The 15,291-nt window shown below is 30.3% G+C and overlaps 1 protein-coding gene across 2 annotated transcripts in view; it reads left to right on the forward strand.

Moving 5' to 3' along the window:
- Window positions 1–14,961, forward strand: part of LOC145242437 (protein NipSnap homolog 1-like) — a 95,284-nt gene extending 80,323 nt beyond the window's left edge. Inside the window, exons 8-10 of one of the 2 annotated variants that reach the window (XM_080105492.1) lie at window positions 4,384–4,469; window positions 5,749–5,832; window positions 14,672–14,961. In XM_080105492.1, the coding sequence (XP_079961618.1) occupies window positions 4,384–4,469; window positions 5,749–5,832; window positions 14,672–14,736 (235 nt within the window). In that variant the 3' untranslated portion in view covers window positions 14,737–14,961. The remainder of the gene's footprint in view (window positions 1–4,383; window positions 4,470–5,748; window positions 5,833–14,671) is intronic. The other variant, XM_080105491.1, reaches the window with a different exon arrangement.
- Window positions 14,962–15,291: the final 330 nt, after the last annotated feature.

Below are 15,291 nucleotides of genomic sequence, written 5' to 3' on the forward strand. Positions count from 1 at the left end.
ATATAATATGTATATAATATATATATATAATATGTATATAATATATATATATATAATATGTATATAATATATATATATAATATGTATATAATATATATATATATAATATGTATATAATATATATATATAATATGTATATAATATATATATAATATGTATATAATATATATATATATAATATATGTATATAATATATATATATAATATATATATAATATATATATATATATATATATATATATATAATATATATATTATATATATAAAGCCATAAAATAATTATTTTTTACCATGGAATTGGCCGCAATTCACTTTGCTGTCTCATCTGTTTGTCTAAAACTGCTTGTGCAAAACAACTCATTTGCATGATAAGACAAGACTTCCTGTTCGAGATATTTGAAAAAGCCACAGTCACCTTTTCTACCATAAACACAAAAGTCTGCATTCATTCAAGTGATATAGATGACCATTATCACCAAGAGCAATTCATTGTTTGTATCAGCTCCACTACATTTCTTAACAGCAACTAAATTATAAAATTTCTGTCAAATTCAACAAATTTTGCTCATTTTCAGACCTCTTATGGTGGATAACCTCCAAAGTTAACATTTTTCTTGGTTTTCTTGCCACAGAAATGTTTTATGATTATTTTTAGAGATTTTTTGGTTTGCATTTATTAAATGCTTCAAGTGTATCTGATTTGGACATTAAATATTAAAGCTAATACACACATGCACTATTTGCTTTAGTTGCTTTGTTTAGTTGCTTTTTGCTTAATGGGGCTTGACTTCAAAATTTAACTCTTGCAAATGTTGCCCTATCATAACGCCCAACCAGAGTTTTCCCGGAAGAACCGTTTTGTTACTTTTTTACTCCTATCATGTTTAATGTTTGTGCAAAATTTAAAAAAATTCCAAGGCGAAGTTATTGAGAAAAGTGCAGACAGACAAACAGACAATGATGAATTTACAGGTCCACCCTCCTTTTGTCGGAGGACCAATAAAAATCTTGTCTTTAATCTTTGAGGAATTGTTTCTCTGGATATGATTACAATTTAATATGTATCACATTTGTTCATTAAGCCAATCATTTGGAATTTTCCATTGCTGTAAGGCTGATGTCATGTATATTAGATGCAAGTGTAACTTTTTTTTTTGAGATTTTATAATAAAGTTATCATTTGTAGGGATTTTAATTCCTGAAACATTGAAATGGAAGTGACAGCTTTTGAAGAGAACGATTTGGCTTTTCTTAACTATGAAACTTTCAAAAGCATTTATTTTTAGTTCAGTTTTTAGATGTTACCTACAATTTCTATCAATCCTTATCTGTCTGTCTCTCTTAAGTTTATTTTTGTTACTGTTTTTGATTTAAAAAAAAACAAAAAACAAGTTAATATCTAAAAACTAAATTGGTCAAATTTTATGGAAATTGTGCTCATTTACAATAATCCTGAATACATGCCTGTAATGTTAAAAATAGTTTAAAATGAAATTTTTGGCCTTTATAAAACTTAAATTTAAAAAAGCATTTCTGTCGATCTGTCATGCTTAAGTTTGAAATAATGCTGACTTAGTGTCTCTCCGGTTGCTCCTTATAAAACTTTCACAATAAGGACTGATCCTATTACTACATGTGACACACTTGACTAATAGCAACCATAATTTCCACGAACCGTTTCTTTCACAAAACTTTGCCACTGTGGAACATACTGCCAAAAGATACATTTCCAACATGGGTATTTATAAATCCAATGTCAAAACCATCCTTATAAGATATCAAATTTTATTCAATCCTCTCAAAATAATGATCATCATAACTGATGATCATCGTCGGAAAAAGATATTAGATGACAACACCCAGAAGGTTATATACTATTTCTGCTTCCTAGGAGATATGTTGAGTATAGGTGTTAGGTGTGAATTCAGTACAGCCGCAAGGATGATGGTAGTATGGGTAAAATTTGATGAGCTGTTACCTCTTAACATTGCGAGCTCTCCCTGTCAAATCCAGACCAGTTGTATAACATTATGGCCGGGGCATAATGTTATATATGGTAATAAGTGTTTGACTCTTGCCTAGTTTTCTCTTGCCTTACACTAATACAACAAATTCATGATGGATATGTAATATGAAATTTGCTCAGACATGACACATTAGGTCAGGGAGTTTACAAAAGTTTTACAATTCTCCGACATAGATATTCTCCTAAGGATGAATCTGTTGTGTTGGTACGATCATGTGGATAAATGATCACAGAAGAATTGAAATCTTGAACTCCAGGTAGGCTGACCAGCCAAGGAAGATTTAGAGACAATATGCAGTGGAGTTTTGATTAAGTTGACCCACTGAACTGTGACAAATGAAGTGTGAAGATAAAAATGTAAAATATTAAAAAAATGTTTGACCCCTGAACAAAGAAAAGTGATGGTAAATGAATATAGAGAGATTTAGCAATCTATCCATCTCTTTAACTGTTACCCTCGAGTGGCTTTTATCCTTGATAAGTTATTACTCCTTAGTAAATAAAATTTTAAAAAATCACATTTTTATTTTTTGTCACTGTTTACTTTACAAATGTATTTTCCGTATTGAACACAATATTTTGTTGTATTTCTGCTGTGCTTAGAAGACTAACAACCTGATAACAAATATATCTTTATTGTTGGTGGTGCTGCAGAAAGAACAAAGATGCATGCATATGAATTTGGCAGGGTAGTTTTTCTCATTCATGACACTTCCAATATCAATTTCAGGATATTATATAACAATTTGTGACATCCTCAACTCCACCTGCAAACACTCACTCGGGGACTTTGCTGTCAATATAGCTATATACCATCTTATTTGGTGATGGAATATTTCCTTCAGCTAACTTTTGCAGATGGTTCTAATCAACAATTGTTTGATTTATCACAATCCACCATGTTTGTCTTTTCGACTAGGTGGATTGACAATTATTTTATTTTCAACAATCGTTATGTTTCTTTTGTTTTTATTATGGCTAGGTGCATGTCTGTTTCAGGTGTGCTTCCTCTTGTTAAATGATCTTTTTGTAACCTATCCTGGATATTTAACAATTGTCCCTAAAATCTGACCATTAATAACAAATTTTTGTTGGATTTTTTTTCTAAATAAACAAAATGGTGAACATTCTTAAAACAAACTACGAGGAAACAAAATGGCAGAAATACGAATTAAAAATGCATGGTGAGCACACACAAGAAAATCAATTTTGTAACTATCCCCCACCCTTCATATCGGTGATAATGCTAAACAGTAATTATTAAATTAACTTAATAATTATTGTTTAGTATAATTAACTCCTGAATGAAAGCATGGAACAAATCAAATATGATCAAATGTTTCTCACACATTTTTTATCAAAGATGTAAAAATGGAAAATGAAAAGATTTCAATAAGAATTGATATCTGAATTTTTGAGATGAGGATTTTCACTTTATATCATTTGGATTACTATTCTCATCTTGCATCTTTTACAATAAAGGAACATTTATGTCTAACATGGAAACGTATATAAAATTTTGAACTGAACCCTTTATTTAATCCAACAGGGTAGATTGTTCTCGTTTCATCAGTTTGCCTGTTGTAAAGATTGAACCCTTAACCTCAAGAAGATTTGGAACTGATTCCTGATCAATGCTTTTGATTATCACTAAAAATAACGTAATTAACACTTTTCTCCCAGCATAGTTGACAGAAGGAAAACAATTGAACCCTATAGATTAAATAAAGAATTCAGTCCAAAATTTTGTATAATTTTTTTTCAGAGTTTAGCATAAATATTTGAGAAAATGCATGTGAAGGTCGCAGATTACATTGGCTGAAAATTTGTGAAAACAACAGCTAAGATAAGAATAGTAGTCTGAATCATCAAAAATTAAAATAACTCACTTAACAATATAATTTCTAAGAGTTTAAATTTGGCACAGTGTTCACTTATGGGCTGGGAGATTATTAATCTTTGGCTGAGTCATGCCAAAGATCTCCTTATTAAGCATCATGATACGGTGATGATCAAAGGTAAGTATGGTAATTCATCGAAAGGAGTAGTGTCTTCCCATATATTTGTAGTAATGAAAGGGAAGCTTTTGCGTCGCACTCGGTTATTGTTTACCTGCTCTACTAATTTTATCCCCTTTTCTATACTATTTTAAATGTGAACGTGACTGACTGATAGAATAAAAACTGGTGTAGATATGCAAAAATGCATTTAAATTAACCAAAGAGTGTTTTGTTTTTTGTTTGTTTTAGTTTTGTTTTTTCCAAATGTGTTTATTATGCTTGCATACGTAGCTTGTTTTACTTTGCTTTAGATTATTAAATGTTGTTTGCATGTGTGCTTAATTTGTGTGACTCCAGGGCCCGAGGCATACAGCATCGAACTGGGGCTGTTGCTGGATTTTTCACCCACTTAGGCGAGCAGTATACTGTACACCATTTATGGGGTAGGTATTCTTATTTAACGTTCACTAACCTACTTGATTCCTTGCATAAAGAATTAGCTCTTTCTTTCTCTCTTTCGACTTTCATTCCCTTTTTTTCTCTCTTCCTCCTCTGTTTTCTCGTCCTCTTTATTCTCTTCTCGTTCTCTCTTTTCTCTGCTCCTCCCTATCTTTTTTCTCTGCTCCCCCAACCCGCTTCTTCCTTCTCTATCCTTACTTTCTGTATTTCCTCGTTTGTCAGTTTCTCCTCTTAATTCCTATTTGCACTAGTCTATGGAATGTTTGAAAATGCATTTGAATAATCAAAATTTTAATTTTTAGCAATTGTTAATTTTTATTAAAAACAATGATTTTCTTTTGCATATTTAAAATGCTATAATATTTAATTTGTATTTATAAAAATTTTGATAATGAAGATGAGCTTTAAATTTCCAGCTAACTTTCCATTCATGAATTTATTAGAAGATTGTGCTTTGTGCAATGCTCTCTGCTTATTGAGTGATTACTCTTCATGAGCACCTGTTTCCTACAGGATTAACCCACATGGTTGCTGGTGTTCTATAGAAGTCTTTAATTTTCTGACAATAATTTCCTTTCCGAGGTTTTTCTATTCTACTACTTAATCCATAGTTGACGGATGTAAACAATATAGGATCATGCATGACAGTAAATAAAAGTAAGCAGTTGTACACACAGGCTCACTTGAAACCAGGTTATGAAATAAATTGCAGCAATGACTGTCAAAGGTAGACTTGAAAGTGATACAAAAATCAGAATAACCTGATGTCTTCACTGGATCCATATACTGATTGGATGAGGCATATATCCTTGGCAACACTTTTTTTATCAGCTTAGTTGGAAAGGTGATTAAAGTCGCATCCCTCTTCTCATTTTGGTTTCTTTTATCTTTGAACATTTCTATAAAAGACTTTGCTGCTCAATTGGTCATTCACACTTCAGTTTGGACTTGTGGCACAATGGATAAAGGTCTTGATTAACAATTTTCAGTGATAGTTTTCTTGAGATTAAAGATTCAGTCCTTATTATAGAATAACTAAGAATGATATAATTAATACTTCTACCTGGTCATAGCTGACAGAACGAGGGCAATCTACTTTAAAGAGTTCAATTCAAAATTGAATCTAACAAAGTTTCATATATTTGAAAAGCTGAACGTGAAGAAAGTCAAAGGTTACATCAAATGTTAAAATAACCAAGATTAAGAATCATAATCCAAATAATGACACTTCAATTTCTTCTATTTTTTCTACATATTTTTCAGCTTATGAAGATTTACAGCAAAGGAAAGAGACTCGTGAAGCTGCCTGGCAACGGCCTGGATGGGATAAATGTGTGGCTTACACAGGTAAAATAGATTTTCAATTTATTCTTGTCTGTCGGAACCAGAAATCATCTGTAAAAATGTGACAACAAAACAATTGTTTCAACCAATGATTCATATTTAAATAAAGATGAAATGACATCCACAATCATAGACAAATTACTTTGGCAACATGATACTCAGAGATGAACTCAGAACTTTTCGTCCTTATACAGGTAAAAATCGCATTTCCAAATAAAAACTCTTTGGTGTTCTGTAGTCTAAAATGTAATTAAAATATTTAATACAAACCAGCGACAAACAGGGAACCCAAGACCTTAAGTTGCAGATCGGGAGTCTGCCAATGGACTAAATCCATTCTGCCCACAGCAACGGTTGGATTTCGCCCGAGGGCTAAAGAAAACGGGCCAATAGCTTATTTGGTGTCAGTTGAGGAGGATTGCACTGGTTGTGTGTTGCTGCGTTCAAGTTCGGGATCGTGTTCTGTCAATTCAACAGTGTCTCTTTGCCAGAGTAACGTGCAACAATTGTGGATAGTTTGGCCACATTGCTAGCTATTGCCCTCAAATTCAGAGAAACAGGCAAGGGGGAGCTTCTGCGCCACAAGCTACCCCGACAACAGAATGAGGGTGCAATACGGGCCTTTTCCTATAATAGAAGTGGTGATTCAGTAATGATCACACTTGTTGATACTGGGTGCACCACCACTTTAATCAATTCAAAACTCATCAGTGGATATGGTAGGAGTGGCACAGTGAAAACAGTTGATGGGGGAGGGGGGCATAAAATGTAAAGGAACCAGGCAAGTGGAGATAAAAGTATGTGGCATATGAGTAAAAGAGAGTGCGATCTTGATGAATCCCATCACTGACGGAATCGACGTCATAATTGGAATGGATGCAATTAATGAGATGGGAGGTGTAACTCTAAAGAAAGTTGAGATAAAGTTTGGAAATGTACACTGTGCTGTAGCTGCCCATCAGCCGAATGTTTGCAAAATTGAGGATAAAAACTTTGAAGCAAATTTCGATGGAGAGAAATGGACAGTAAGATGGAAATGGAGAGTCTCCAGTGTTACAGAATAAAGTGCAGTATTATAAGAATTCCCTAGAAATTGAGAAAAATTTAGAATTTGAAAAAGAGGTGGAAAGATGGATATCAGACGGTATTCTTTTACCATGGAAGGGAGAAAGAAAAAGTGTATAACCACTGATGGAAGTGTTTCAGGCTACAAAAGGGAAAGTCAGGCTAGTGTTCGACTTTTGTGAGTCAAACTGTTTTGTGGTGTGTCATACAGGGAGCAACATAATAGATGTGTGTGATGAAAAGATAAGAAAATGGGAGACGGTTGGTAGGAGGAACCGTGATTGTGGACCTTAAGTCTGCCTACCTGTAGCTGCATGTGGCGAAGGAACTATGACTGACAGTACCAGCTGATCTGTTATAAAGGAAAAACGTATTGCCTAACATAGTTAGGATTCGGACTTAATGTTGTACTGAAGATTATGGCAGCCATTTTAAAAATGGTGTTAAAGAAAGGAAACAAAATGAAAAGAGGCCACAGATTCATACATCGATCATATAATGGTGGATGTTACGCAGATATCAACAAAAGAAGTTGTGCAACATTTGAAAGGATTTGGGCTAGCAGCTAAATTGCCAGAATCCCTGAATGGAGGAGCAGCATTGGGCCTTAAGCTTATGAAAAATAGGATGGGAGCGTTGATGTTCAGAAGAGGCAACGAGATCCCAGAGATGGGAGGAGAAATTAGTCGGTGGGGGTTATTTTCTACCTGTGGGAGATTATTAGGGCACTATCCAATTGCTGGATGGCTGCAATTGGCATGCAGTTATGTGAAAAGAAACGCAAGTGAAGTAGGCTTGGGGAGTAAAATTGATCGTAAAGCATCAGTGATGCAGGAAATTCTAGCTGAGGTAAAAAAAAAAAATAAAAAAAAATAAGGACCCTGTTGTTGGAGCTTGGCACATACCTGAAACAAGTGGTGTGGTGTGATGTAAGCACTATTGCAACAGACGTGGTCGTAGAGATTGGCGGCATGGTGGTGGAAGCTGCAACATGGTTGAGGAAAAATAATGATTATAATCATATTAACGTGGCTGAATTAGATGCTGTTCTAAAGGGCATCAATTTAGCTATAAAATGGAGACTGAGAAATATCGAAAAAAGAACTGATTCAGCCACTGTACTCAGTTGGATGAACTCTACAAGAATAGTGGAAGAATACAAACAAAAGATGTTGGAGAAATGATTGTAAAGCAGAGATTAGGGATGTTTGGGGAATTAATATCTGAATTTGAACTAGAATAAAAGCAGTGTTTGTGCCTTCAAAGAAAAACAAGGCAGATGTACTAACACACACAAAAAAAAAACAGTGGTCAGTTGAGAAAGAAGAGGCCCCAATATGCTGTCTAGGAATTGGTGAACTGGAAGAGTTGCATGGCATGCACCTCATGGGAGTGAAAATAACATTATATTTGATGTAGAAAGTTAATCCCCATATAAAACGGGAAGAAATTCAGAAGGTAGTTAAGAACTAAGTTCAGTGTCAATCGATTAATCCTGTCCTAAATATACATAATCCTGAGGAAATTGGAGTTTGGAAGAATTGGACAAGATAAGCTCCTGACATAACACACTATCGTGGAGGAGCATACTTGTCAATGATTGACTGTGGACAAAGTAGACTGGCGATATGGAGGGAGTTACGTGCAAAATCTGCATCTGTGATTGCACCCGAATTAGAAAAGGTGATGTTTGTACAAGGTCTAGTAAGGGAGGTGATAAGGGATAGTGGCGCTGCTTGTCGCTCAGAAATCTTCCAGGCTATGCTAAAAAAAATGGAAGATAAAAAGTTATTACATGTCAGCCTATAGACCTGGAGGAAATGAAATAATGGAGAGACATCATCAGACAGTGAAAGCAATAGCTGAGAGAGAAAAAGCCACATTCTGGTACAACATGGCTGCTAAGGTCAGAGAACACAGTGCCACATAGATAATTTTTTAATTATGAATGGAGGCACGCAAGAGATGTCCCCAGAAATTGATGAGCAACGACCAGCCAGAGTCTAAGTAGAAGAGGTTTGGATGAAACCTCGTAATGCACGATACAATGGGGAAATGGGGTGATTATGGGAGTCCAATCCTCTAACAACTTGAGTGTTGATGGAATGCCACAACAAATTTTAGAATTTAGGCACATGGTCCAGGTAGATGATTAGGATGTTGGTGCTAAGCCAGAGAGTAATGAAGGTGAACCGGAACACAATGTGATAATCTGGGTATGAGATTATGTAAAGTGAAATGATCATGGGAGTATGTAGTCTAAAATGTAATTAAAAAAGTTTATACAAACCAGTGGCGAGGAGCAAACCCGAGACCTTTCGATTGCAGATCAGGAATCTGCTAATGGGCTAAATCCATCCTGCCTACAATAACGGTTGGATTTTGCCTGACAACTATAGAAAATGGGCCGATAGGTCATTTGGTGTCAGTTGAGGAGTATTGCTCTGGTCGCTATTGCTGTGTTCGTGTTCGGGATCATGTTCTATCATTTCTACAGTGTTGCTTGGGATCGTGTTCTGTCAGTTCAACGGTGAGTTCTGTCAAATATGCGTTGAATTTTCATAATACCAACTTATTTAACCACATGTACTTTACATATCAGACTAAAATAAGTATCTACCTCCAAAATTAGTAAAAACTAGTTGAGTAGAATTTTCATTAAAAATCAGTTTCACTGTATATTACCGATCTGCCAGTCATCATTATTTGGTTAAATGACTTATCTCCCTTTACATGTATTTCTGCTCATATCAATAGTGGATCAGCAAATATTGATAAAACTGATTTTTATATATTAGATTAAAACTCTATAATTTTTTCTAGTTTAGTGTAGACAACTATTTTATCTGATACATCTGAAGTATATCAAAGAAATTTTTATTTTGTTAATTTATTTTGAACTTCAAATTTCTCTTGTTCCTAGTTGTAATAGCACCAAACTTTCTTTCTCTTTCCTTTTCATCTTTTAATCTATCTTAATTCATACATTGTTACTTCACACTGGTCCACTGATAAATTCATAGTTGTAGGATCAGTTAGGTTTTAAGTGACGGTGAAAGTGACAAATTTGAATTTACACTGGTTTCTTTCAGTTGACCTGTGCTCACTGTAAACAAACAAATAATGAACTAATAAAGTTCTGAATTTTTTAGATGATTGTTTATATTACTTGTATTGATCGGATTATTGTTTTCATCTTGAGTTTCATTTTTGGAAATAACACTTAAGTTGAGAACAATAGTTATATTATCAATATAAGTAATATAATAGTTTTGTTTTTCATCACACTGTCGATTTCTAATGGAAAGATTTATTTTAAGGAAAAAAAAATGGGAAGTATATTTAAATATTTATTTTTGGTATGTTTTTCTTTTATTTACAAAACTTTTTTATAAACGAATGAAACATTGTCCCTATTTATAAAAACAGAAGATTCTATTTTTCAAGTTGTGTTCGCTTTCAAACGTCCTACATTCTCTACAATTATTTGATTTATGTTATAATTCTGATAAATATATACAGTTTTCTTTTAAAGATTATTTGATTTCTATTATAATTCTTTTAAAGATTATTTGATTTCTATTATAATTCTTTTAAAGATTATTTGATTTATATTATAATTCTTTTAAAGATTATTTGATTTATATTATAATTCTTTTAAAGATTATTTGATTTATATTATAATTCTTTTAAAGATTATTTGATTTATATTATAATTCTTTTAAAGATTATTTGATTTCTATTATAATTCTTTTAAAGATTATTTGATTTATATTATAATTCTTTTAAAGATTATTTGATTTATATTATAATTCTTTTAAAGATTATTTGATTTCTATTATAATTCTTTTAAAGATTATTTGATTTATATTATAATTCTTTTAAAGATTATTTGATTTATATTATAATTCTTTTAAAGATTATTTGATTTATATTATAATTCTTTTAAAGATTATTTGATTTCTATTATAATTCTTTTAAAGATTATTTGATTTATATTATAATTCTTTTAAAGATTATTTGATTTCTATTATAATTCTTTTAAAGATTATTTGATTTCTATTATAATTCTTTTAAAGATTATTTGATTTCTATTATAATTCTTTTAAAGATTATTTGATTTATATTATAATTCTTTTAAAGATTATTTGATTTATATTATAATTCTTTTAAAGATTATTTGATTTCTATTATAATTCTTTTAAAGATTATTTGATTTCTATTATAATTCTTTTAAAGATTATTTGATTTCTATTATAATTCTTTTAAAGATTATTTGATTTATATTATAATTCTTTTAAAGATTATTTGATTTCTATTATAATTCTTTTAAAGATTATTTGATTTCTATTATAATTCTTTTAAAGATTATTTGATTTATATTATAATTCTTTTAAAGATTATTTGATTTATATTATAATTCTTTTAAAGATTATTTGATTTCTATTATAATTCTTTTAAAGATTATTTGATTTATATTATAATTCTTTTAAAGATTATTTGATTTATATTATAATTCTTTTAAAGATTATTTGATTTATATTATAATTCTTTTAAAGATTATTTGATTTCTATTATAATTCTTTTAAAGATTATTTGATTTATATTATAATTCTTTTAAAGATTATTTGATTTATATTATAATTCTTTTAAAGATTATTTGATTTATATTATAATTCTTTTAAAGATTATTTGATTTATATTATAATTCTTTTAAAGATTATTTGATTTATATTATAATTCTTTTAAAGATTATTTGATTTATATTATAATTCTTTTAAAGATTATTTGATTTATATTATAATTCTTTTAAAGATTATTTGATTTATATTATAATTCTTTTAAAGATTATTTGATTTCTATTATAATTCTTTTAAAGATTATTTGATTTCTATTATAATTCTTTTAAAGATTATTTGATTTCTATTATAATTCTTTTAAAGATTATTTGATTTCTATTATAATTCTTTTAAAGATTATTTGATTTATATTATAATTCTTTTAAAGATTATTTGATTTATATTATAATTCTTTTAAAGATTATTTGATTTATATTATAATTCTTTTAAATATATACAGTTTTCTTTTAAAGAGGAATAGTTATTTTACATTTTAATACTTATGTTTTCAAAAACATTTTATAAAGATTTAAAATTTTAACAACTCAAATTCACTTTTCATCATTTGATTTGCAGTTTAAAAAAAATGTATACGCAAATTTGTTGCTTTCATTCTTGGGCTCCTTAATACCTGATGGTCATCTTTGTTAGGTGTATAAGCCTGTGCATACATTATTCCCAAATTTTAAATACAAGTTAAGCCAATTGAATGTTTGTCACAATAGCATTAAGTTGAATTATTTGTATAGTGAAAAATGGATATGGCAGAAACTAAAACCCAAAATGCTTTGTAAGTTTTTCCCAAATGTATCAAAGAATTGTAAATCGGATTACCTAAAGAAAGAATATTTTTCTGTGGTAATCGTTTATGCCATGCTTGTTATTGTCAGATGAGATAGTTCCATTGTTGTTGTTTTGGATATCAAATATCAGAACAAATGGCATTTTCCAGTATAGACAATAAAAAGTGGCTAAAAACAAATTTTGGAGTAATTGTCACCCCCACCCCCACCCCCACCCATATGACTGTCTAATGTCGGCCATGTTTTTCTTGTTCTGATTTTAGAATCAACACTACTTCTGTTTCAAAGTAAATAAACGTTTTAAAATAAGTTAAAATACAAAAAAATTATCCAGATAGGTAGAAGAGTAACTTATCTTGCCTTTGGTAACATTTATTATTTGTTATATATGTTTGTTTTTTTAACCACTTTTTCGTTTTGGTGTGTATACTGCAACATGCCTGAAAAATTATGTATATAGTCTTTAGTTCAGCCAAAGTGTAGCATCCGTTTTCAGTCAGGAGAGAACTCCTTCCCAACTGAAGCAATTTCCATGTTTGTTTGAATTGACTGAACTTTGGGAGGTGGGCCTAATTCCATTACATTAAGCTGACCTTGCCAGTCGTCACAGGAAGGAGACAATTCTGAACTAGTGTGGAGAGGGGTACACAGAAGTAAATAGATACCATTACTAATAATACTACTATTAATAAGAAAGACTATTAAATAGATACCATTACTAATAATACTACTACTATTAATAAGAAAGACTATTAACTAGATACCATTACTAATAATACTACTACTATTAATAAGAAAGACTATTAAATAGTCTTCATTGACGTGGGATTATTTTTACTTCCTTACAAATTGGACAGTCGCTCAGTTAACAGTAAAAACTGGAATCTGAAGATTTGCTGCAATTTTATGCTGTTTTTTTTTTTTTTTTCTTAATGAAAATCGCCCAAGACAAGGCATGAAGCCATTTAATGTAAGGAGTTATAAAGAATGAAAGATGATTGTTGCAAAGACAGTAGATGCCTATTGACCTTGGTCTTTAAAAGATCAAAATTAAAAGTAGGAGGGGAAAACATTTGGCAGGGAAAAAAAAGCTACTGGAATATGAAGCTGTATTACAATGAGGTATCAAGACAATTGATGGAAACGTCTAGACCAACATGGCAGAGGAGTCAGAACAAAAGAAACAAGGAATAAATCAGACAATTCTGAAGAACATATGCTATTATAGTATTTATAGAAAAAACTGAGACTGGCAACATCACGTTCAGATTGACTTTATATATAATATGAAGAAAAATATTTGAATTTTGTGGAAAAAAAAAATGCTTTTTAGTATTTTTATGAGAGTAAGTACAATGAATGTGCACATTGTTTTTATTGAAAAAAAAAAAACATTAGAAATTGTTTTTCAAGCAAAAATAATTTGTTTTTAACTATCCCTCATGTATGTATTGTGGATTATCTCAAAAAAAAAAAAAAAAAAGTTCATTTATTTTTGTTTTAAATGTTTATGTTCTGTTTTCTGTTATTATATTACGTTAAAAGAAATTAACTTCTAAAATGTGTATTTAATTAACAAAGAACAATCTTTAAAACTTATGAGCTTGGAACATGGGTATTACCACTACTGATTTATTAGTGTGTACTCTGCCGATTCCTTTTTGTCACACAATCACTTTTTCTCTATTTGTGTACAAACCGACAAACTCCATAAACACGATAACATCTTAATAGTATATAGATAGACCTCAAATAACTGTGATAGAACAAACAATCGACAAAATCGACTGCCAGTTCTTTCACCTTTCCTTAAGTCAAAAAGAAAATTCTGTTGCTTGTTCAGTCCCTCCTTAATAAAAAAAAAAGAAAAAATCTTTGAGGTACATACCAGTTGGAGAAAAAAAATTATATACAAAAAATCATGTAAATTGATGAAGTAGTTACGTGTTTATCAAGAAAATAATTTTTAAGGACATACGTATAAGTTTTTCCTATGCCCCCCCCCATCTCGGCTTTTAAGAATGGCTTTCTGAAATCTTACAAAGTTTGAATTATTTGAATTATCTTCCCTGCTTTTTGCGAAGACTGTTAAGCTATCATCAATCATTGTTTAGCCATAAAATTTTATTTTCTTATCCATGTAAATTGATCAAATAGTTTTATTAAACTACTTGATCAATTTACATGATTTTTGGTCAACACCTTCTTTCCATAAAGATTTTCCTTTATTTTTGGTATTTTTGTTTTTTCGCAGGGGTTGAGAACTTGCACTAAAATTCCTTTCTTTACTTTTTCCCCAGACACGACGACTTTATGTTAATCTTGTTTTTGCATTTTTTTTTTTTTTCCTTTCAGTTCCATTGATTCGCCACATGCAATCTCGGATTTTGATACCAACACCATTCTCCCCATTGCAATAATCAAGTGAGAGGGTAGGCATGAAACTAAGGATTGGTTTCTCATGTACAAATCAAGTAAATAATGTGTGACCAGAATAATGTATTGTTTTGCACATTATGTAACAAATGATTACATTTTTGTGATACTTTTAAATGTTTATGACAATATTATTTGAACAAAAACATGTTTTCTTTTATAAAAACACCTAAAATATGTAATAAAAAATAACAAAAATATGAAACCAATTCATCATTCATTTTATAAACAAATGCTATAAAATTAAAAATTACTAACATTTGTTTAATTTTTATTTGTTTACTAAACTAAATTAGTAAGAGAAATATAAATGAATATCAAACTAAATTTAATAGATAATTGAGCAAAAATAATTTCAATAAATCTAATTTTTACAAAAAAATGTTCAAGTAATTTTCAATTGTTTTTGGAGTTTTTTAATTACCTGAATTTTACTTGTCACTTGAGTTTGTAATGTTTTTATTTATTGATATAATTTTATGTTCAGTTTAAATCTAAAATTAAACTAATAAAATATCCTAGATAATTTTTTTAAATTC

The sequence above is a fragment of the Euprymna scolopes genome, chromosome 21 (genome assembly GCF_053919585.1).
Source record: "Euprymna scolopes isolate OS-2025 chromosome 21, ASM5391958v1, whole genome shotgun sequence".
Classification (NCBI taxonomy): Eukaryota; Metazoa; Mollusca; class Cephalopoda; order Sepiida; family Sepiolidae; genus Euprymna; species Euprymna scolopes.